Below are 23,541 nucleotides of genomic sequence, written 5' to 3' on the forward strand. Positions count from 1 at the left end.
CATTACATAGTTGTCGTGACAACGCAAACTCTGTTTAACAGGAAGTTCTGCATTGATGCACTGGCCTACGCGGGCACCGCTGAGGCAGCCCAAGTCTTGTGGGAGAAGTTTAAAGAACAGAAACTAAACAAACCAGATGACCTCAAACGAGTGTTCCTGGGACTAGCATCAGCTTCGAGACCCACCGCTGCCCACGTCAATATTGTTTGGGTGAGTGACAAGTTATGTCGTTAACTCAAATATGTTTTCCGATTGGAGGAGAACGTGTCACGTGTCGTGGGTCAAAACTCCTAGGGCGAACAAAAGGGAGCAACAACTTTCGACTCGCACGTGATGAGGTCGTGCACATTGAAACCCGCGGCAAATTTATTGTGCCTTCCGACGTCAAGCAAATAATTTTTTCGCAGTTTTTTTTTCTATTTCTGAGTTAGGAGTCTTCACCTCGGGGAACATTGAGGGTCTTGGGGAAACAAAACTCTCTGTTTCTCTAAACTACAGGGCCGGGTTGTTCAAAGCCCGATTAACCTAACCCAGGATTAGCGAGAATTTTGATTTGAGTTTTGTAAATTGTCGGTGAGGATTGCTGTTTATAATGTTTGTCCTTCAGTTTGAGCTTGACTAAGCTCAAACTACACAAAAAGTAAGCAGTAAAAAACATTTTTATGCAAGAAAAATTAATACTTCGGTCAGTTAACTTTTAATCCTGGGTTAGCGTTAACCGACTTTTGAACAACCTGGCCCAGGTTTTGATGCCCATGAACTTGATTTGGGGTTTGAAAGATGATGAGCAAGAAGTTTCTAAGAACATTTTACGAAAAAGTTAAAAAACAAACAGAAATACAAAATGACAGACGACTGTTAAAATCTCAACGTGCTCAATGTGAAAAAATCCTTTAGCACAAGTCTTAGACTTTGGCTGAAAAGGAGAGAATTGAATAAATCGGAGACATATCCCCCGTGTGAAACTTTTAGGGAATTGTATGTATAAACCTTGCGAGGTTTGGAGATAAAATACATTCTTTCAAATTGTCTTCAAGATGTAAGAAACTGTTAACTTGTTTTTGTAATCTAGGCACTATGTAACCACGCTAAAGTACACGAGGACGCGTCATGCCGCCGCCAGTGCATGCTGACGTTCGGGGCCCTGGTACACAGGATCAAGCAGAGACCCAGTCTCCAGCAGGACACCAAAGCCAAGGCTGCCTGCAAGGAATGCATCCAGGTAATGCAACACTTCAAGATAGCTGTCACACCAATTTCCCCTCGAATATGACACCCAAAGAGCCATAAATTTCACCAATTACTAAGTTTCACAAGCTCTTTAAATGTTTGTGTCTAGTGAGAAGCCTTCTCTGCGCAAAGTCGTACGTTAATGCGGAAACTGTAAACAGTGACGTCAGCAAATATTCACCTATACTGAGGTACATATGCTAAACTATAACGAGAAATAAGAAAACTTATAGAATTACAATAAACGCGTATATTCACACTAGACTCCCGAAAGCAAAACATTGCAAGCAATACAAGGAGGGTGGTATGTCCTCGTGACGTCGTCTGTGTCCATAGTAACATATTCCCACTAAAATCTTATATCAACAGAAAATTAAGGACCTCCTTGCCAGCGAACAAACCAAAGCGGATGAGAAGGTGATGTACATACAAGCTCTTGGGAACGCGGCAAGCACCGAAGCAAGAGAACAATTACAAGGCATCCTGGAGAACCGCAAACAGGATCTGCGGATCAGAGTGGAATGTGTGTGGGCTCTCAGGCGCATCCTTCCGGCGGCCAGAGAAAAAGTAAGCAATTTAGGCCCTTTCGTAAGAGAGTATTGAAATTTTTATCTTTCATGCAAGTAACAAACAAAGTAACTAATTTTAGTTTTAGTTAACTTACAAGTCTCAGCTAAAAATTTTATGCACTTTCAGCTTTATGCAACACTTGAAGGAATAGCATTTATTTATCGACTTCATCACGGAAAACAGAAAGAAGTCATGAATAGTAAAAATAATATCGTGGTTGACTGGTTGATTTGATTTACAAAAGTATAATAATTATATAGAGAAGCAAACAACATTCAGTATGAAAAATAAGAAAATGGTTATAACGAAGCAAGTTAAATTATTACTTGTATTCTTAAATTTATATCTTGTATTTTTTAAATTTTATCTTGTATTTTTAAATTATCACGATGTCTTGTATTTTTAATTATTATATTTTTAGTCTAGGGCCCCTCTGGATATCAGCCTCGTTGCTGAATGGGCCACCCTGGCTAAATAAAGTTTACCTTTACCTTTACTTGAATTACTTGTGAACAAAACGTAGTTATTTATTTTATCTTCATAATCAGCTTTACATCTCTCTTTTGTTCAATTTCATTTCAGGCTACTCGACGGCTGATTTCTGTCTTTGCTGACGCTAGAGAAAGCCCTGAACTACGCATGGCCATTTTCAGTTTACTGCTGAACTCTGAACCCAACTTTCCAACACTGCAAGCTGTCGCGAACATCGTGAAACGAGAGATTACTAACCCGATCCAGGGCCCCCGCAGTAACCAAGTGGCCTCGTTCGTTATATCACATCTGTGGGCCCTTGCCTATCATAACAACGTTTTGACAAAGAGAAGGTGATTTGTTGATCATTTTCTGTCAAGTCTCTTAAGACAGTGATAGTGGAAATTTTATGTTCCCATAGATTTTTCGGAGGAAAAGATGCAGAAACGAAGATATATGTTTGTATTTTATAACTGGTTTAGAAAAACATATGTTAGATTAAAATTTAGTTTACAAAGACTGCATTATTTCGTAACAGGCTTCCAAATTCTAAAAGGGAACTTGATTGTATAGTAGGTCAGCATTCTGTAAGTCGCTTCCGTTAGACAACTGTGCTATGAAATAGCATCAATTCTAGACATGCGCAGCTAACATGAACTGCTGACTGTTGTTTTAGGTCAATGCAGGCTCGCCTAGCCCTCCGTCTAATGCCTAGGATGAGCTATGGACTGGATTACTCCAAAGGAATGCGATTTGCTTATCATTCAGGTAAGAACCTAGTCACTGTATTCAATCTTTTAAAAAAAATGCACACTGGTAAAAGCACACTGATAAAAGCACACTGGTGTAACGGACAGTGCGTTAGGCCCTGGATCGAGTGGCCTGGAATGGGCTCGAAAACACTTGGTGTGCTTAGTTCCTTGGTACTTGGTGTAGGCTCATTGTATTATATTCTGGGGGGCAGTATACTCTCCAAGTGCCTCTCTCCACCTAGGAGTGGTTCCATCCGCGAAATTTCGGCGAATTTTTGTTTCGACAGGTGTTGGTGGTTTTCGAATATTCGGCGAAATTTCATCAAAATTTCGACAACATTTTGTGAGACAAAGCGCGAAATTCGTTTGCATAACTTTTGCGCAATACTGTTGGTACTGTAAAATTATTGCTAGACGAAATCATTGCTAGGATAAACCAGTATTCCATCCAGTTTAGAAGGGGGGTGGGGTAGTCTGGATAATTCTTCTACTGGGACTACGCGCTGGTTTTTTGAGGAACTAAGCTTCGCGGAGGGCTTTAAGATGTAACAACTAACTTCGTTGATATTTCATGCTCAACAAATAGAAAAGTTTCAAGCCGGATTTGAGTTGGAGGCGAACAAAATGAACGTACCAGACAGCATGCTGCCTCGAAACATGAATGCAAGGATCCAGCTGAACATGATGGGCTACAAGATGAACGCTTTAGAGGTAAATAACTGCGTTAGCGATAACTATGTCATGTATTAGCGATGGTTACATTTTCTCCATGCCACGGCCAACCTTGCACGTGATTTTCACGTTGTTACGACGCGCATCAAGTGTGCAAGACTCATTTATTAAGCCATACTTTTCTGTTGTATTCTGTACATTTTAGTAAGTTAGCGGACATAAGCGGATAACTGAATACTAGTATCTGGCTCCATACAGAAGTTAACAAAAAGCGCTTGGATTTTGATTTCTCCCTACATTATCGAGACATATCAAATGCATAGGTGATGAGAATTAACAAACCTATCATCAAGGCTGAACAAATTGTCGTGAACTAATGTTCATGATAACAATGCAAAGAAAGCTTCCATAAAATTGGGAATTAAAAACCCTTGAAAGAGTTCAAACCTTGCGTATTTTAAATTTTTAGTTGTAGCATAGTGAACAAAAACAAACAGCACCAGATGAAAATCACACATTTTCGTTTTATCGGCAGACTCCAATGTTATAACAACCTTGAACAACATAATAAACAGCACCACATGAAAGTACTGCTCAGCAGCTTTCATGTGAATGGTCACACACTAGGGGTTGATGCACAGACGTAAAAGTTAAAACCACCTTATACAACATAATAAACAGCACCACATGAAAGTACTGCTCAATAGCTTTCATTTGAATGGTCACACACTAGGGTTTCATCCACAGACTTAAAAGTTAGAGCCACCTTGTACAGCATAATAAACAGTACCACATGAAAGTACAGCGCAATAGCTTTCATTTAAATGGTCGCACACTAGGTTTTCATTCACAGACTTAGAAGATAGAATCACCTTGGACAACGAACAGTACCACACCAGAGTATTACTCAATTGTTTAAGTAATAACCACCTTGCGCAACATAATGAACAACACCAAACGATAAAAATGCGCAACAGATTTCATTGTAATGGTCACACGTGGGGGGTTTCATTCACAGACTTAGACACTACTTAGTAATCGTTTACTCTCCCTTTTACACACATTTAGTTTGGCGCCCGAATCGAAAACATGGATCAAATCATTGAACAAGTGATATCCGAAGTCCGCAAGCGACACAAGCGATCTTTATGGGGTAACATGCTCTTGTGGCTGAACGAAGAGTCCTCAGGTGATGAAGAAGAAGAGGTTAAGAAACCAACCAGGCGTCCCACAAAACATTCGACCAAAGCTACTATCTTTTCTCGACCCTCCGTACAATCTACACGCCGTGCAGCCAGCAAAAAGAGCACGCGACCCTCATCTCGTCCCATGTCGTCGCGGCCCACGGCAACTTATAGACCTTCAACCCAACAAGATCCTTCATCCCCAGACTCCGACGGCCAAAAGGTAAGTGTTTTAAGACGAAAGTCAATAGCAACTCCAATAATATCAGATTTTAGAGGACAAAAACCTTGTACCAGAATAATTTTAGGTATTTTACAGTCCTTTTTATATTTTCCCACAGCTTAAAATATAGTTACCTGAAATAATACAGAAACCAATTCATATGGGAACTCGAGAAAATAAATTTCAAAGTTCAGAGAAATTGTGCCGATACAGGTAAAATTTCATCATCAGTTTCATTTCACCAGTACTTTCAAGTCTTTAACATAAACTTCAAAATTTGTTGTCGACATTTGGTGTTGTTAGAAATACTTTTCTGGGAAGATATTTGTTACTCTAACCTCTGGTGGATTCCTTCTTAAAAAGTTTCTTTTTTTAAATAATCGAATTTTGTCAAATGGTTCATTTTCTCTATGAGACACGATCGCAGGGAATCATGGTAGCTGTATTCATCATCTTGGACTTGATTCCCTGCAGGCGTGTCTCATAAAGTGAATTGGCCATTATTGGCCAATCTGATTGGCTGGGCTACTCGTACACTATCAGCCGTTAGTATAAATCTACCAGCGTTCTATCACAAATGCCGTTCTCTGATTGGCTACGTTTTGCCGTTCTACTGATTGGCTACAATCTAACTGAGTAGTGTAGCAGTGTGCGCATGTTAACAAAATAACAGCCGCTTCTTAGCGTTTTCGAAGCGTCTGTGAAGAGGATTTAGATAAAGGTTTGGACGACTAGTAAATTTATACTAAAACAGTTAGATTATTCGCTCTCGATTTCTATGCGTGGTAATCTCGAGCTCATAATCTAATTGTTCAATACACACACACTCATGGAAGTTTGGGTGGACTCGAAAAAGCTGTGGAAACACCAGCCTGTCAGCTTGTGTTCCCACAGCATTTCCCGTTCTCTCAAACTTCCACTTGTGTTTCTATAACTCGATAGAAACACGGTACACGTTTTCTTTTTCTTGAATAAAATTCGTTCCCCTCTGTACAGGTTTGAATGAGATAATTAACAATTATCTCACGAGCGCGCGTTGGATATGAGTTGGCTATAATCATCTTATATCCAACAAGCACGAGTGGAATAATTGTTTCGTTAAAAACGTCCCCAAATTATAGCAAACTAAACTAAAATAAAATAAAATAAAAATATATACGCCCCCAAAAATCAGGCGTACGTTTACCATATTTGTACAGCATGGTATAATGGCTCATAGCCCGTGATGGCTAAGCCAATGAAACTTTCAAATTGCATTATCTAATGGTCCAGTTTTTAATAATATCTATAAGCAAGAGAGGATATTTATTTAAATAGGAATTCCAAACGCTAAATGTATAATGCACGTTTTCTAGTGCCCTCAACACATGTCGGCTTACATGAAGCTGTTCGGGGATGAAGTGAAGTACATGGAATTCAAACAAGAGAACATCAAACAGTTTGGACAGGGCATTGCTGATCTTCTTATGGGAAAGAGAGATAAAATTGAATACGCTGACGCAGGTAAAAAGCTATCGGTATAACTTCTCTACACCATAAGGCAACCCATAAGGCATTGTAATTGCAATGCCAACACATAAGGCATTGCGTAGCCGATAAAAATTAAAGCAAACATTGAGGCCCCGTCCACACTACGCGGAAAGAATTTGAAAATGGAGCTTTATTTCACCGTTTGGGCCTTCCGTCCTCACTAATCCGTCACAAAAATGAAGCCTTTCGAAAACGCTCTTCAAACTGGGGAAATTTGAAAACGTCGGCTTTGCGTTTCACTGTGGACGGAAAACATTTTGAAAACGAAGCTTTTCGAAAACAATGACGTTACGTCAATCGTGATATTTCCCTGCTCGAGTTTACCTGAAACACAAATCCAAAATGACCGGTGATTGTTGCGCTTTCAAATTTCTCCGGCGTGGTGTGGACGCAGAACATTTGATGCGTTTTCAGAGTGAAACCTCTGTTTTCAAATTCCTCCGGTGTAGAGTGGACGGGGCTTCAAAGCAAACACGGTAGAACTTATCGATAACACGGTGCGAGAGCAACGCGATCTCACGTTCTCAAACTCATTCATAATTCATCAAGCTTAAACAAAGGGAATAATGACGGTGCTTCGCCGTTTTCTCCTTAGTTTTAGTTTCGATTGAGAAGATATATCAAACACTCAAGACAGTGTTTGATCACATTTCCAAATACCTCGAAGTTTGCCAAAAATACTCCGCTACGCGTCGTATTCTCAACTCTCTTCTCGGTGTTTAGAAAAGTGATCAAACACGGTCTGTTGTGTTTGATAGATTACTTGCATATCACAATGGTCGATCAGAAAGACGTAATGAGCCAATCAGAATTCGAGTTCAGCGCGGAAAAATGCGCGAGAGCCAAGTCAAGTGTGATTTTCGTTTGATTCTGATTGGTAAAAAGAAACACAGCGTTTTTGTTTTTCTTTTTGTTTTTGGTTACTCACGGAGCACATTTTCAACTGGGGGCTCAACAAACGAATCACCTATACCAAGTTACTAATACGGTCAGCAGAAAAATTCCCTAAAATACAAGTAATTGAATGTAAATCTAACAATGTGTGTGATTTATTATACCACAGGAATCGTTATTACAACGAAGGGAGTCCAATTTACCCAGAGACTAGAGAAAGCGTTCCAGCTTGCCAATGCCCGTCGTATGGTACCCACCCTGTGCGGTGTCCCCCTTGATTTCCAATATCGATCCGCGGCAGTTGTCAAGGCGACCGCCAAAGCAAACATGGACGTTGAACCATCTATAACCAGCCTTCTACAGTTCCAGAAACTAACCGGCAATGCGGAGATCACACCAAAGTAGGAACTCAGTTACTGCTGTACTGTTGTGATTCTTGTCTTAAATCTATTTCCTCAGACAAAAAAAAAGTCAAGTTTTCTTTGTACGTTTATAGAACTGTACAAACATCAACTTTGACTGATTTGGGGAAAACAAAGTAAATTTCTCCGGAATCTCTCCATCTCTTTAATTCTAAAGTTATTCCAATATTTTCTGTTTTAGCATTGGCGCTCACGAACATCAGCAAGTTGGAATCCACACGCCATACTTACGCATGGGACTACAGGTGAAAGCCGCTGCACAAGCTAACCCTGATCAGAATTTTGGTGTGACCTTCCAGGCTGGCAAGGAATACACCATTAATTATAATCTACCACAACAACAACGTGACATCCTTCACATAAAGTAAGTTCAAGTCTGTTTAATTTATAGGAGAGCACAGAGTACTCAAGCCAGTGGCTGGTAATAGATTGGGTGGGGAATGACTGGGGGTGGGGATGGGGGCGGCAGGACGAGAAAGGCACTGTTTCAGCAACCACACCCAGCTAGAGTTGAACCGCGTTCTGAAGGCGTGTTTCGCCTTAGCAAGACATGAGAATATTAAAAGTTCTTTAAAAAATGCGTGTAATTTCCCTTGACATTTTTTGAGGAAATAACTCACTAAGGACAATGCTAAGAATTCTGCCTGTAAATTCTTTGCTGTGTATGGGAAAGGGGGTAGTGACTTCCTTGCCTCACCCAGCACCCCTCCTTTTAAAGACCTCAGCTGATTACAGCCCAGTAGAGACGGATAATTCGGGTATGATCTGAATACATGCGAAGATGGTGTAAGATGGTGTGGCACTTGAATTGAGTTTGTACTGCTTCACGTGTTAGTTGCATAGCCCTCGATTCACAAGACAAATTATCATTTCATTTCTACTTATAATATCGAGCCATTTTTGAGCCTACATGAATATTTTTCCTCGATTTTTGTTACCTTGAAATGAAACAAATTCTCTGGCCTGTCCGGCTAAAAAAAGCATGGCAATTAAGACGGATTCCGCTCAAAGTTCGAGCAATAAGTGCAAAAAATTATTTACTAAAAATCTTCTCATAGCACAGTAACTTTTGGAACACTATTTAAAACAACTCACTTTAGTTCATTTCTCTAAGTGACCCCGCGATTAAATTCTCAAGCATTCTCGAAAAAGTTAATGTCAAACCTCGTAAGAATGCTTAAAGCGTGTGTTATTGTGTTTTTAACTACCGCGAAACGTCTGTTTTAATTGAAATATGGATAACTTCATGTTCAATTTTCTCTCGAGGGGTCAGCCTGAGAGCTTAAATCTCGATAAGTTCTTCTTAGCTGCATTCAAAATATTATTATGCCATGAGGTTTCTTTGGTAACTTAATTTTTGCCGTTATTGCTCGAATGTTCTGCGGAAATCATCTAACATGTGTAAGTTAAAACTCGGTTTTTTGGTGAAATACTTTTTGCTGCAGATACGACACGCAAGCATATGTCCACCAGAAGAATCCAGAGAACTGCAAGATAACTCATGAGCAGGTTTCCATGGATTTTGAGACGCCTCACCTCAAAAAGGTAACACTGAAATAACTGCAGAATGATGAGTGCCACACTCGTCCCCAGAGTGCCTCTCCCTTCCCACGTTTGAAGGAAAAGTGCCCTGGGGATCAGTTTAAATTATTGCGAAATGGATATTGTCCTATTTGTATTTACGGACATTTGCAATCTCTAAAGCTGGCGTCTTGGAAGTGAAACCCGAAAACAGGCTGGCACCTATTGCCTCAGGAAATTCTTACTCCGGTCTCGGATCTTAGGTCACAGTTTCTTCCTTGATTTGTGAACTGAACTCAATTTGACAATACTACATTCGTTGAAAAATACAGTGCCGTTTTTAAAAGACTTCAAAAGAACGTCTGGAGTCCTAGCGTTCCACAGTTTTGATCATTATGTTCTGAAAACAGAACATGTTTAGATTATTTCTATTAAGTATGTAACCTTTCTAGATACCGTAACATTTTTACCTGGTCTATCTTGTGTTTCATCAATTCAGATCCAAAAGACCTGCAAAGGACAGAACTATTTTGGAGTGCAGTGGTGCGTAGAAGGACAAGTCCCAGACCTTCCCGCGTTGAGGCTTGAGCAAGTCCCAGCCTTCCCAACCGTTGCTTTGACTGAATTGCGCGTTACCATGGCTCCCGCCGCAGACAAACCGACCGCTGTACACTGGAAACATGAGGTGGACAAAAATGACGAGAAAGGTGAGATACTAAACATAACTGAATTCTAATTTTTTTGTGATACGTAAGGTGAAGAAATGATATGAGCCTTTCACGTTTTGTCTGGGAGGCGCGGTGGTCTAGTAGTGCGCTCTACTCCGGATCGAGCGGTCCGGGTTCGAGCCCTGGCCGGGGACATTGTGTTATGTTCCTGCCCAAGACACTTTACTCTCACAGTGCCTCTCTCCAACCAGGGGTATGAATGGTTACCGGCGAATTTAATGCTTGGGGTAACCCTGCGATGGGCTAGCATCCCATCTAGGGGGAAGTAGAAATATTTATAGTCACTTCACGCTACGGAAACCGGGATAGGCTCCGGGCTTATGAGCCACTTGGCTCGTATGTAGACTCTGCCTTCAACGTTTTGTACTTCATTTACGCCGTCACAGAGATTCAAGTCCGCGGCCAAATTGACGCTTCCTCAGGAACAGTAGCTCGTCAAATCCCGTACACGATAACTTACACCAAAGCAAACCAGCAACTGGTGATACGGGTGGATGGCACAAAAGCACCCGGATGTGAAAATTGCATGCTCACATGCACTGTCAACCGTCAGACAATGACATTGCAGTTTGGAAGAGGGAAACTTCAGTACCAGGTCTCCGCGACTGGACAAGTTCAAGACCAGGGCAAGACTTTGCGCCTGCAGTTTGATTGGACAGAGGTAACAACTGTCATTAAAACTCGATACCTTGCATTAACATGGGTGAAAATTAACGCGAGATTAGTATATGGATTTAGCCAAGCGTAAAAGTGATTCTCCCATGAAATACTAATCATTTACTAGACACAAAAAAACCTTTAACGAAATTCAGGGATAAGCATTTCACCAAACCGAGTGTGTTGAACAAACTAAACGAGGTAATATCCATAGACACAATTGATATATGCAAATCACCACGCGCGAGTGCAAATCTTGTTGGCTTTTAAAATATAAAATTCTCAACGCAAGATGGCGGAATTAAAGAAATGTTAAGGAAAATTCGTTGAAGATTGATTCATCCAGGATAAAATCAAAAAATGCATTTAGAAGCTGGAAAGTCCTAAAATTTCAAAGACGTGCGGTGTTCAAGTTAAGGACAGCTCCTTAGAGTTCAAAACACAGAGGAGATAAGAATTGGTAAAATTTTCTCGTTTTTTGTTTTGCAATTCGTTCCGCTGAAAGGCTAGGCTCAAAAGTTTCCTTTCTAAACAACAATTGTAACTAGAATTTTATACTAGTTGATGTATTTTATTATTATATAATCTTTTTATGTATAGTTAGGAATTTTTCTAGTTTGAATTTTTTAAACATGTAGTATATAACACAAGTAATTCAGCTTATAGCTGCAAGCTGTGAGTTTAATAAACGATTTATCTGTCTTATCTCGATTTATCTCTAATAATCTGCAGGTCCCTGAGGAATGGAGAAGATTTTTCTACAACTGGGAGCCACAGATCTGTTATTTGCTTCAGCAGTTCGCTTGGGTGAGGCGATCAGAACAATACACCAAGCAAGTGGCAATTAAATTTGCGCTCACCTCACCGATGACAGCCGATATGAGAATCAAGACTCCGGACGCAATGGCTGAGAGAACTGACCTCGCTCTACCCTTGAGAATTGAGCGTTTTCCTTCATCCCTCCAGGAAATCAAAAATTCCTTCTATGGTAAGACTATTGTTTGCATAGTTCTTTCAAAGTCCTGTGGTGACTGTAATAACTTCTACATGGAATACATGAAAGATCATATATTTGAACTGCGTGAATAATATAAAGGCATGATTGATCATCGCAGTTATACAAACAAAAGTTGTGAAATTTGACCTTGAAAAAAATTCAGGCTTGAACGGGATTCGAACCCATGACCTCTGCGATACCGGTGCATTGCTCTACCGAGCTGAGCTATCAAGCCAACTGGGATCTGGTCACTTTGAGTTCGTAGTATACCAGTAGATGGTGAAGAATGCAAGTGAATATATGAAATAATAATAATATGATAATTATTACTACTTTTACTACTACCTCTACGATTATAATCATTATTACCATTTTGTTATTATTTATTGGGGTTGAATATCAATCGGGACATCGTCCTGTTTTCTGCTCCAGTTGCTGATGCTATTTTCTTTTCTTTCTTTTTATTGTACATGCAGCAAATTCAATAAAGTGAAAGTATACTTGAAAACGCAAAAAGAGACGTAAAGAGAAAATTTATGGTATTAGCCTGCCTCTCGAAAACAATAGTTGAGAACTTCACATGTTTGTATTTCTTTCTGGGATATTACGTGCATATCGGCTGATTTTCTAAAAAGAAGCTTTGATAGTACCTATCACCACAAACATAGATGATGATTTCAGGCCAAAATGTCGCAGAAATTGACTAAAAGTAGCTTTCATCAGTCACACAGAATTCGAATTTGCAATCGTTTTTTTTAATCTGATCCAAGTTCTACCATCGTTTCTAGTATTCATTGTTCTGTATTGCTTATCATTAGAAAATGTGTAGAAGTGTGGTCAATCACTGTCTTGCGTGTTTGATATATCGTATCAATCAAAAACTGAAACTAAGGAGAAAACAGAGAAATAAAATTGTAAAAATCTATGCTAATTATGATCCGATATCCAAACACCGTCACGGTCATGATTTCCTTTGTTTAAATTGGATGAATTATTAATGGTTTGAGAAATAATAGACCATTCTACAGCTGTCTGTTCAGCAACCTGGCCTTCGAATGGCACCGAGGCTACAGGTGACCTTGTTCTGATGAATATCTCACTGCTTTTGTCGAGTAAATCAAGTTGCTCTTATGCTAACTAGTTGGCATTTCAATGAGAACAGCAGGGAGGTCGGTATCAAAGTGAGGTCACCTCCAGCCTCGCTTGCATTCATGGCCTGGTAACTAAGCAAACAACTGTAAGATGGCCTATTGTCTGAACTCCTGATGGTAATGTTTGCAGCCCAGTGCGAGATGCAGGATGACACCGTGAAGGTCTTTGATAACTTACAGTACAAGCACAACATCAAGGGTGGTGGCTGTCCTTACGTCTTGGTTCAGGATCACAGGAAAGGCAAAGAGTGTAGAATCCGGGTAAGACTGCTACTGTTTGAGATCAAGTAACTCCGATCGAGGCTTTTGGTTCAGATGGAGTCACATTACAAGTCTAGCAACGAATTTGCCTCTAATTCTTCTTGCCTAAGGGTTACACCCTACACCCTATTAAGCTCTATTACTGAATCTGGAGATGAAACCCTACTGTGTGACCATTCAAATAAAAGCTGTTGAACTGCACTTTCATGTAGTACTGTTTTAGAATTATGTTGTACAAGGCGATTCTGACCTATGATTCTATGGATGAAACCCTAGTGTGTGATCATTCAAATGAAAGCTACTGAGCAGTACTTTCATGTGGTACTGTTTATTATGCTGTACAAGGTGGCTCTAACTTTTAACTCTGTGCAGTGATGAAACTCTCCCTGTGTCAGGACGTTAAAAATAATTATTACTGTTACTAGCGCGTGATCTTTGACATAAAAGCCATCAATCTGCATTTTCATGTGGTTTTGTTAATTATGCTGTACAACGTGGTTCTAACTTAAGTCCTTGGAGGAAACCCAAGTTTATGACCATTAACGTAAATGCTTTTGAGTATTATCAATCGATATTGTAAAAACAAAGCTGGACTTGGGCGTTCGTAAGAGAAAAAGAGTTGATTTATTATATATATTTCTCCACTAGCTTACCGTAATGATCGACAAACAAGGCCAGAAAACTGTCAAGGCGACAATTCTACAACCGTCCGAAAAGTCCGTCATAATCAAACCAGACCAAACCATTTTGATTGATGGACAGCAAGCGGATTGCTCTCAAAAGGCTTGTGAATTAAAACAGGGCGGAACCACCGTCGCTGAGGTACGGACGTCTGACGGAAAGACTCAGCTTTCAACCGAGGTGAGAACTTCTCTTGCTTATTACTGTTCCCTAGTTAGCTAATGTATTCGTTTCAAACTTGAAGAGCAGTTTTCAATTGGTGAGTGTCTTAAAAGCAAAGCCAAATCAAACACAATGGCCAATCAGAGAAAAGTTAAGCAACACAATGAACCAATGAAAGCTCGAAGCCAATACACGTCATCGGTGCCGAGTGAGGGAAAACGCATGCAGCCAAGACGTGATTGCTTTTGGTTTATTTCCCCCTGATTGGTTGACTAAGAAGCGTGAGTTTTTCCAGCCAATCATGGATGGAGCACAGAAAGTAAGGCTTGATAACCAGCCGGTGCTTGACTTGAGAGAGTCGGAAACCGAACCTAGCAGAAATTAAAGCCCAGCACATTTCCAAACCAATTTCGCCATACATTTGAAACGTGCTCTAATCTGTTTTTGTTGTATTAACTGAGAAATTACACACATACACTCTAAGTATGGACTGAAAATATTTACACAAAACATTGGAGAATTTACAGCGTCAGATAGTACAGTTTTAAGTAACATTTCTTTTTTTGCTGTTAGCCACGAAAAGTTGACGCAGTTCTAACCAAATGATATCTACAAAGGTTTTCGTCCGTTATGTGCATAGAGGTGTACAAATCCAAAAGTAACTCTCTTATTTCTCCTTAAGTCAGGATTATAGAGATCTGTAAATATTAAACTGAGACAAACAAACTTGTTTTTATGGTAATGTAGGCGAGGGGAGCCGTCAAAACGTCCTGCCTTTAACGATTATGTCTTGGTAACGTTTTTCAAAGTCTTTTCTCTTCAGATATATTGACCCTGTGCTGCATTATCTTTTTCAGTTTGGCCTGCACGCTACAATCGAAGGCCAGCGGATCCAGGTGTTCGCCTCGCCTCTTCTGCGCAGCCGTGTACGCGGGCTGTGTGGTGACGCTGATGGAGAGCAGTGGAATGAGTACAAAGATCCACAAGACTGCGTCCAGGAACTGAGTAAATTCATTCAGTCTTGGCAGCAAAAATGTTAAAGGTAATTAAAATTACAATATTTAGAGATGAAGCCACATCAGCCCTAGCTGGTTTTCATCCGGGCCCTATATGCTGGTCGAATTGGAATTTGGAGATGATGGTTTTTGTGGAGGGAGGAAAACCGGAGAACCCGGAGAAAAATCCTCGGAGCAAGGCGAGAACCAACAACAAACTCAACCCACATATGGCACCGGGCCGGAATCGAACTCGGGCCACATTGGTGAGAAGCGAGCGCTCTCACCACTGAGCCATCCCTGCTCCCAAAATTGGAGAGCTTGGGAAATGACGACGGCGACCCCGCGGACAACACCCAGTAAAAAAAAAAAAATGAATCTATATTTTGCCTTCGAATTTCGCAAATGCCTAGATTTGTTGAGTGCGCGTATTGGTCTCAAAACTTGCTCAAGCTAAATATGTAACGCCAACGTTCAATTTCAAATGAAAATACGAAAATTAGCCACCGTTGTTCGCGTTCTCCAAAACTTAGTCATTTCACGTTGTTGTTGTGCAGAGGACGGCAAGAAATGTACAAAGATTTATAACGCACGTGCAGAGCCATTGTCCTACTCATTAAACCTTTGTTTGGTGGCGTTCTCGTTGCCATTACCGTCGTGGTTTGCTACATCAGCTCTTTATTGATTATTTTGCGTTTTATTTTAACGAATAAATGATTCAAGGCAATGATAATTCACTCACTTTAGCTGGCTGAATAAGCTGTCTGTCTCGTAACTGATCGAATGGTATATAATATAAATTTGATGAACACCAATCAGTCAAGTTTGCATTTCTTTTTTTAAATCATTATTATTTTTTATTTTATTTTATTTTTCTAAGTTTCTCATTTCCATTTTTAAAATGTTTCCGCTCAGTCTTAACCAGTTGCAGCCACCCTTGGCTTATAATTACAATTTTGATGTTTTTCGTCATCACTTTAAGACTTTGCATGGAGTTTTCCCTCAATAATGTCTAACTTAATCATGAATTGGCAGAAATATTTACCTTGAGATACACGATTAACTTAGGGAGTTTTCCATTCGCATTTTCTCCGTGTATAATTTTTCTCCATTCCACTGATATTCAATATCCATCCAGTCAGTCGGTCGATATTATTGCTCCTTAAATACTATGTTGAAACCTCTTTAAAATATTACAGCCTTACATTGTCTTTCAATTGTTGTTTTTTCTTCAGAAACGATAAACCAACACCAGACCTGACCAGACCAGCAATGACGACCGGAAAATGACCTTCTCAATTTAATTATTCGCATTTTAGTTTTAGATTTAGCCTGCGTAGCAGACATTTCCAAAGCCACGCAAAGGGAACGAACCTGCGAGCGAGTGCCAAGTGCGAGTTCCCCACTCCTCCCCCCTTCTTACTCACCCCCTCCCCTCCCCACCTCTCCTTATTCTTTGCTTGCCCAAGGCGCGTTCGTTTACTCACTCATCTTGCTCGATCTCCTCGCCTGGAAAATGAAAAGGAAAGGAATCGTGTGCCACGCAGGCTACTTTAGAGTTTGAAATGTCTTTATAAAGACAAACAAACGTTAACATAGTGCTATTTTTTTCTCACTTACGAGCCAAGCTGCTTGGAGCGTTTGAATGCTCTAAGACTATTTTTGCTGTCAGTATTGGGATGTTAAAGTTGTGTGATGGGATAGTCAAATAAATGTTCAAGCATTCATTCTTGTGGTGTGTTTAAATGAAACAACTGCTGGGTCAAGGATAGGAAACGCAAATTGGAAACTTCGGCCCTAAAGTTTTCAAATTCGTCTTCAGTACTTTATATCAGTCTTTTCCAATCTTCGCCATCTTTGTTTTGTTCTGTTCTTGCTTCATTAACGAGGGCCTACCAGGGAAGGTGGCATGTTCCCTTCATCCCTTGAAAATTTCGCCTTTTCTCCCTTGCTCCCTATTAATAAATTCTATTGCTCCCTAAAGTGTTTGTTAAAGTTCCCTTTAATAGTAGAGATATCCCTTGTTCCCTTGAAATAATGTTCCCTTGTTCCTACAAACCCCTGGGAGACCATCATTAACCCCTCTTATGAGTCTGTCCACCTTCAAATTCCCTCCAGGAATTTTTATTCGAAGTTTAATCCAATTATTTAGCCATAAAAGTTTCAAGATTTTCTTGAAAAGGAGTAAGCGATGGCTAAGGGGATCAGTAGATTTGAAACAGACAGATAACGTTTCCTTTTACTTCAAGGAGCTCAGTGACGGTAATTTGAGTTACTGTAGCCCGCAGGCACAAAATTACCTTTAACTTGGACATAACCTGAAAATAGTAGTTTACTAAGATAGAAAAACACCATTTAATAACAATACACCATAAAGGAACGAGGATGGAGAAGATTAACACGGATTACAAACGACGAACTCGAAAAATTTAGGCTAAGCTTTTCAAGACACGCAAACCGTGACGTAGCTCCTGGGAAAATAACCTGGTTTTAACTTCATGAGCTCGCTAACCAATTTTTTTCCCTATTTTATTCCTCCCTAAACTTTCATTCCAGTTCCGAAAAATATACCTAGGGTCTCCCGTAGAACTGGTCTGTTTGTCAGCTTGCATTAGGAATTCTCTCGCGTTTATGTTCAACTGCATAAATTGATGCAAATATGAGATGTTCAATAGCGGCTACCTATTAACACATCTTTCATTCGACATGTTAGCAATATATGACATATATAGATTAAAAGTGTCGTTACGGAAGTTAGGGCTTCTTTCTCCTTGCCAGACATAATAAGTTGATTAAATAAACTTACAGTAAAGTGGGCTTAAGGGCTTCTTAAAAATTTCACATGTCAACATAATAATTTAAATTTGATACGAGTAACGTGAGTTGTTTATTTTTCCTATGAGATCTTTATTTGCTTTACAACCTGCAATTTTCCTGCTAGCAGTGGCGTTATTATTACAACAACCAACGAGATATACCAACGGGTGAAAAATCAACAAAAGAAGATGAAAAATTCAAAAGAAGGGAAATGACTTAAATGGGTTCCTCTTTAAATGACAAACATCCCCTAGAGTTATATTCACATCAATTTATTTTAATATAAAGGTCCATTTTTTAATGCTTCAGAAGCTCCCAGCTGCTACAAAGATTTACAGATAGTGTTTTGTTGGAGTATTTGATATGATATTTATATATCGAGGAAAGCGGAAACACTTTTAGGAAACAATACAATTTTCGTATCACATAACGAAAAGAGAAGCTGAAGATGGCGGCTTTAAACAAAGCCATTTGTGAGCGTCGTTTCAAACAAGTTCGCTCCTTTATAGATTTAGGAGTCAACTTCAATTGGAAAGACAGAGACGGTAAAACTGCGTTAATTCAACTGTGCTCTGTTGAACCAGATTCACTGGCCATTTCCATTGCTTCACGTTTGTTAAAACGAGGAGCGAAAATCGACGTGACAGACAGCAATGGCTTATCGGCCTTATCCACCGCAGTGGTGAAACAAAAAGAAGACATGGTCGCATTGTTCTTGGAAGAGGCTGGGAATTTTGACCTCAATTCCAAAGACAAGAAAGGAAACACGGCGCTATTTCACGCAGCTAAGGTTGGGAATTTTAACATCTTAAATGCTATTGTCATTGCACTGCAGAAATACCAACTCAGTGTAAACGTGCCGAACAATGAAGGAACCACTCCTCTTATACAAGCCTGTATGAACGGGGACATCGTCTGTGCTAGGTTTCTTATTAAGGAAGGAAAAGCTGCTATGAACAACAGAGACTGGATCCACAGAAAGACGGCATTAGAATGGGCGAAAATAAAGGGAATTGAAGAAAGCATTTTGCTGTCAAACGCTGATTCCTCACACGTTGGAAATAAAATGAATGAGAAACTTCCGCAAGAAAACCATTATCAAAGAAGACAATTGCAGTGTCTTGAAAAGGGCGACCAACCGGAAAATGGTTTCACAGGGCGTACGAAATGGGACAAGACATACAAAGATCAGTTTCTACAGGTTTATCGAATTTATGAATGCCAGCTTACAGCGTCGTTTAAACAGGGAAGAAAACCAAAGACCAAAATACTGGAAAGTACCGAAGAAGACGACAATGCGAAAAATAAGACAACCATTGATAGCCCGAAAGGACGAGGAGCCTTCAAAGTCCTGAAGCGAAACTCAACCAATAACATTTCACGCCCACTTCCGTTTCAGAATTTGCAACGTTCCCAGTCCTTCACCGAATTCACAAAACTGTCTTTCCGAGATTCGGAAAGACACGTTTATTCGCCGCCATTTCCGAGAAGTCGCTCGCCTCTTTCGACCCGTTCGCGAAGAGTTCGCCAACAACCTTCGGGATCCGAGACTCGTTCGGTGTTGTCGGGTTGTTTAATACCGACCGTTTTTGAAACAAACGAACTTGATGAATAACTATCGTTTTAAGTTACATTACTCCTTTCAATGGCTTGGTCAGTGTTAAAATTCTTCTTACAGTAGTTCATATATTTTCTTTAGATTATCTCCAGAGAATTAAACATGATTTTCTAAGAAAGGGGTATGGCACCCCATTTTTCCATCAAAGCTTTCGTTACGGATTAAAACTACTGAATCACACTGGAAAAAGAAATACTACAAGAACACAGCAAAGAACCTCCTTTCTCTCGCATCAAAAGTGTATACGTATTGCCTATGACAGTCACTGATAAAAGACGTTTCATTTTTGCTTAGATTATTCTATAAGTTACATTATTTTTGTCGATGTATGGCAAATGTTGTTGACAGGAGATTTTGGAGCATGCTCAGTCTGCAGGGGGCTCTATTCCACAAAGTCCCACGAATGCAAACTAAATAAATATTTGCATTTCACGCTAGACTGATCCACGAGTCAAGCTTCGAAAGCCGCGCTCGGAAACCGAAAAACGTCTGCAACACTCACAACTGGTGATGGACAAAACACTGACCCCTAGTCCATGGACTACCCTAATGGACTACCCAAATGGGCTACCCTAAAATGGACTACCCCTAAACAATGCTTTTTCAGATGAGTAGCATGTTAAGAAGCTGCGATTATGTACTTACACTGCACGGAGGATGCTTTTCTTTTCGTTCCGCATCGCCTTCAGCCGCCATTTTGAATAAATATACTAAATAACTGCTGCACACAAAAAGCATAGACTCATATCAAATCAAATATCTTGTTCCCATGTGATTTACTAAACTCATCAAATTCTTCATCTGAGGATTAATTCAAATATATGTACAATCAACAACGTCCAGTTGTAACTCAAGTTATAGCCTGCAGTACAGGCGGATTAGCAGGTTCTAGCGTGACACACAAGCACGCGTGAAGCGCGAGAACGAGCGCGAAGTGCGAGGCGAGATTTTTCTCGCCTCGCGCTTTGCGCTCGTTCTCGCGCTTCGCGCGCGCTCGTGTATCACGCTAGAGCCCACTAATCTGCCTGTACTGCAGGCTACTCAAGTTATAAAATGGAAACAGATTTTGTTATTGAAGGTTTTACCTGAGCTGTCCATGCTGGCATGTTCTGCTGACACTTCAAGTGGCTTGAACCTATGCGTTTTCTGTTCAGCAGTTGTTTTATTCAGTATAGTTATTCAAAATGGCAGCTGAAGGCGGTGCAGAACGAAAAGAAAAGCATCCTCCGTACAGTGTAAGTATATAATCGCAGCTTCTTAACATACCACTCATCTGAAATAGTGTTTTTTAGGGGTAGTCCATTTTAGGGTAGTTCATTTTAGGGTAGTCCATTGAGGTAGTCCATGGACTGGGGGTCAGTGTTTTGTCCATCACCCTCACAACTTGAGAGAGAAGAGCGCGAGGCGGAGGAGCATAAGCTTCGCCCCGGGACTTGCGCCAGGACCACCCACAACCGCAATCTCGTTCTCGAACGAACTTGGTCTTCCCAGAGGCGGTAATCCTTTCGGTTAGCACGAAGAAATCGAAACTTCTGGGATAAATTGGAAGGCGAGCCAGCATTAGATACAGCGGTCAGTCTCTGTACGCATGCTCAGAAAGTCAAACCCTTATTGAACTCGAACCCAATCTCGTACCTCGAGTCTTCGTTCCTTACTGCGCATGCTGGCTTGACGAAACGACCGCTGGTCAAAGGGAACGAAGACGCTGGGTACGAGGGTAACTTGAACCATGCGCACAATTAAACGGATTGATTGAGAGACTTAGATAAAGTCTGATTCCATGCTTTTTAACATGCTTGAAAGGTGGGAAATGTAGGAAATGTAGGGAGGGAGGGTGCCATACCTTTTAAAGTTGTAATGGTCCATTTTGGATGGTTTGTACCTACTTTCAATTTCCAGAGCTAGTCTTGGGTTGTCTTGACAAACTGGCAGATTCTCACAACTGACATTAAAAGAGATCACAGGAAAAAAATAAGGGGAATTTAAATTTCAATCTATTTGTTATTATTACATATAAGTATTAATTAATTACACATTCACTGCATGTACTTAGGGAAACTGATTCTACAGTGACAGCATACAATTCCGCAGGAAACTAAATTTCATTTACTTCAGTTTATTTATGAACACAGCCTAGCAACTGTCCATCAACATGACAATGAAGTATTCTACATAATTTATTAGTTCCCACAGAAAATTATAAGATAAATACTCAATTACAAATTACGTGTGCTCTAAGACGTTCCTTTCTCTATAATAGCACAGAACTTACAAACACTGTCAAGCATTCATTTTGATAATCAAAATAAACACCACAATGTAATCTTTTCTGTCGGTTCTGCACAATATTGTGCAAGAGATAAATTTTCTTCATGTTCCTTTTGAGTTGCTGAAACACTTGCAAAAATTTAGAGGAGATTTAGAATTTGGTGTAAACTAGACTGTTGGCAGCCGGTTTTTTCTTAGGGTCCAATGAGCGTTTATCTGTGAATGAGACAGCAAAATGGCAGTACGGACAAGGGGGTTTGGGTGCTGCACCCATGTCTTATCCTAATCCCTTCTTGTCTAGGCCTGATTTTGAGAGGAAAACGGACAGCTAGCAGTCATGGTGCAAACACATGCCTATGGCTTGTGTTACAAGACATTTCTATTTCTTTTAACTTAAATATATTGCTGCCCAATAAGCAAGTCAGCACAGTCAATGGGCAGTATGTAAGTCTGTTTGTATAACTAGACAGATAATTGATTAATATTATACACTGTCAGTGCCTTAAATATTTTAATTTTATAATAGTTGTGTTTTGGAGATGCAATGTTTGTATCCCAAGTAAACAATTCCATTAACAAGTCAGTGACAAGTCCCTTGTAGTCAGCCATTTCTATTACGGCCAATATGCAGTTATTATTAGTATTATCTCTTAACTGCAAAGGTACTGAATTTGCTTCCAACATTTGTAGTAGTTGAACATATGGTAAATCAAATAAAGTCTGGGTTATCAAGCAGTAATCCTGCCGGGGTGTGTTATCAAACCAAATTTAGGATGTTCAACAGTGTTTGATCATGTTTGATAACCACATGCTCCATCAGATATCCAGATAATCTTTCTTCCAAGCATTTCAGAATACAGTCAGCAGAGCAAATATTCCATAAAGCAAGGCACAAGGATATGCCACCAAAGGCTGCTGGGAGTCCATTGCAAGTGCTGTCACAAATAACTTTGATGATGCCAAACTACACCATCCAATCACAACAATAGTAAGGATTAATCCCAGAGTTCCCTGAAGTGACATGAACAACGAGACACCAGACAGTGCTACCATGGGCAGTAGACAGTAACCAAGGACACTGATGACACACCAGACAGACACTCCTTTCAGACTCATTAAATTAAGAACAACATACATTGCTAAACAGCCCAATGCACTGAAACCATAGATGTAACCAAATTGAACTTTCCCGTGAAGAAGGAGAAATCCTCCGAACGCCAGGCAAAATAAAAGAGGCCCTGTCAAGTCAGTGTCATCCATAATGTGAGAATCTGTCGCTTTCAATGGATTCAAAACTGAAAGTGTTTTTTGCCAGATATGTTCGAAATTGATACCTAGTTCCTCGAGTAATGGCGGCTCATCATCAAAATCTGTCCCGTGAGCTTCATCAACTTGTCTTATCCCTTGATTCATGTTTCCTGTATAGGCTGGCTGAAACTGATGGCCTCCATTTACTGGATAATTGTAACTGTAAAATCCATCGTTACTTCCGCCATATTGGCCGGCATATTGTTGGCCATAGTTTTCATAAGGCCCAGCCGAGGTTTGGTCGTAATTTGTCGAGTAAAAACCATCTTGATAGAAAGACTGGCCTCCTTGGTAATACGGATCTTCGTAATTCGTCATTGATCTCCTAAATCAACTGTTAATCGAAGATTTTTGTAATATTCTCTTTCACGCTGCGTAAAATTTTCGAAAGACACGTTGCTTTAAATGCACATGTCATCGCGCATGACT

The 23,541-nt window shown here is 40.1% G+C and overlaps 3 protein-coding genes across 3 annotated transcripts in view; 2 read left to right on the forward strand and 1 right to left on the reverse strand.

Annotated features, from left to right (window-relative positions):
• Window positions 1-16,828, forward strand: part of LOC110043779 (vitellogenin-6-like) — a 32,979-nt gene extending 16,151 nt beyond the window's left edge. Inside the window, exons 12-29 of the mRNA XM_089287014.1 lie at window positions 42-210; window positions 1,073-1,222; window positions 1,600-1,797; window positions 2,383-2,624; window positions 2,948-3,039; window positions 3,610-3,734; window positions 4,764-5,102; window positions 6,458-6,605; window positions 7,696-7,927; window positions 8,130-8,312; window positions 9,394-9,493; window positions 9,969-10,176; window positions 10,584-10,858; window positions 11,587-11,842; window positions 13,133-13,263; window positions 13,912-14,124; window positions 14,964-15,148; window positions 16,337-16,828. Of these exons, the coding sequence (XP_089143140.1) occupies window positions 42-210; window positions 1,073-1,222; window positions 1,600-1,797; window positions 2,383-2,624; window positions 2,948-3,039; window positions 3,610-3,734; window positions 4,764-5,102; window positions 6,458-6,605; window positions 7,696-7,927; window positions 8,130-8,312; window positions 9,394-9,493; window positions 9,969-10,176; window positions 10,584-10,858; window positions 11,587-11,842; window positions 13,133-13,263; window positions 13,912-14,124; window positions 14,964-15,146 (3,244 nt within the window). The 3' untranslated portion in view covers window positions 15,147-15,148; window positions 16,337-16,828. The remainder of the gene's footprint in view (window positions 1-41; window positions 211-1,072; window positions 1,223-1,599; window positions 1,798-2,382; window positions 2,625-2,947; window positions 3,040-3,609; window positions 3,735-4,763; window positions 5,103-6,457; window positions 6,606-7,695; window positions 7,928-8,129; window positions 8,313-9,393; window positions 9,494-9,968; window positions 10,177-10,583; window positions 10,859-11,586; window positions 11,843-13,132; window positions 13,264-13,911; window positions 14,125-14,963; window positions 15,149-16,336) is intronic.
• A 1,339-nt stretch (window positions 16,829-18,167) lies between these two features.
• Window positions 18,168-19,973, forward strand: LOC110043794 (uncharacterized). Its single transcript, XM_020749304.2, has one exon. It carries the CDS (start codon window positions 18,367-18,369, stop codon window positions 19,531-19,533), a length of 1,167 nt encoding a protein of 388 aa, XP_020604963.2. The 5' UTR covers window positions 18,168-18,366; the 3' UTR covers window positions 19,534-19,973.
• Window positions 19,974-21,632: 1,659 nt separating this feature from the next.
• LOC110043796 (protein YIPF5-like) lies at window positions 21,633-23,536 on the reverse strand. The gene has a single exon (XM_020749306.2). It carries the CDS (start codon window positions 23,428-23,430, stop codon window positions 22,654-22,656), a length of 777 nt encoding a protein of 258 aa, XP_020604965.2. The 5' UTR covers window positions 23,431-23,536; the 3' UTR covers window positions 21,633-22,653.
• Between the last annotated feature and the right edge of the window lie 5 nt (window positions 23,537-23,541).

Source organism: Orbicella faveolata, unplaced genomic scaffold (assembly GCF_042242905.1).
Source record: "Orbicella faveolata isolate gen_17 unplaced genomic scaffold, um_ofav_v1 contig_14, whole genome shotgun sequence".
Taxonomy (NCBI): domain Eukaryota; kingdom Metazoa; phylum Cnidaria; class Anthozoa; order Scleractinia; family Merulinidae; genus Orbicella; species Orbicella faveolata.

What these genes read in the sequence shown, in the direction of transcription:
- LOC110043794 (XM_020749304.2), top strand. Translation starts at nt 18,367, where the DNA reads ATGGCGGCTTTAAACAAAGCCATTTGTGAGCGTCGTTTCAAACAAGTT.
- LOC110043796 (XM_020749306.2), bottom strand. Translation starts at nt 23,430, where the DNA reads ATGACGAATTACGAAGATCCGTATTACCAAGGAGGCCAGTCTTTCTAT.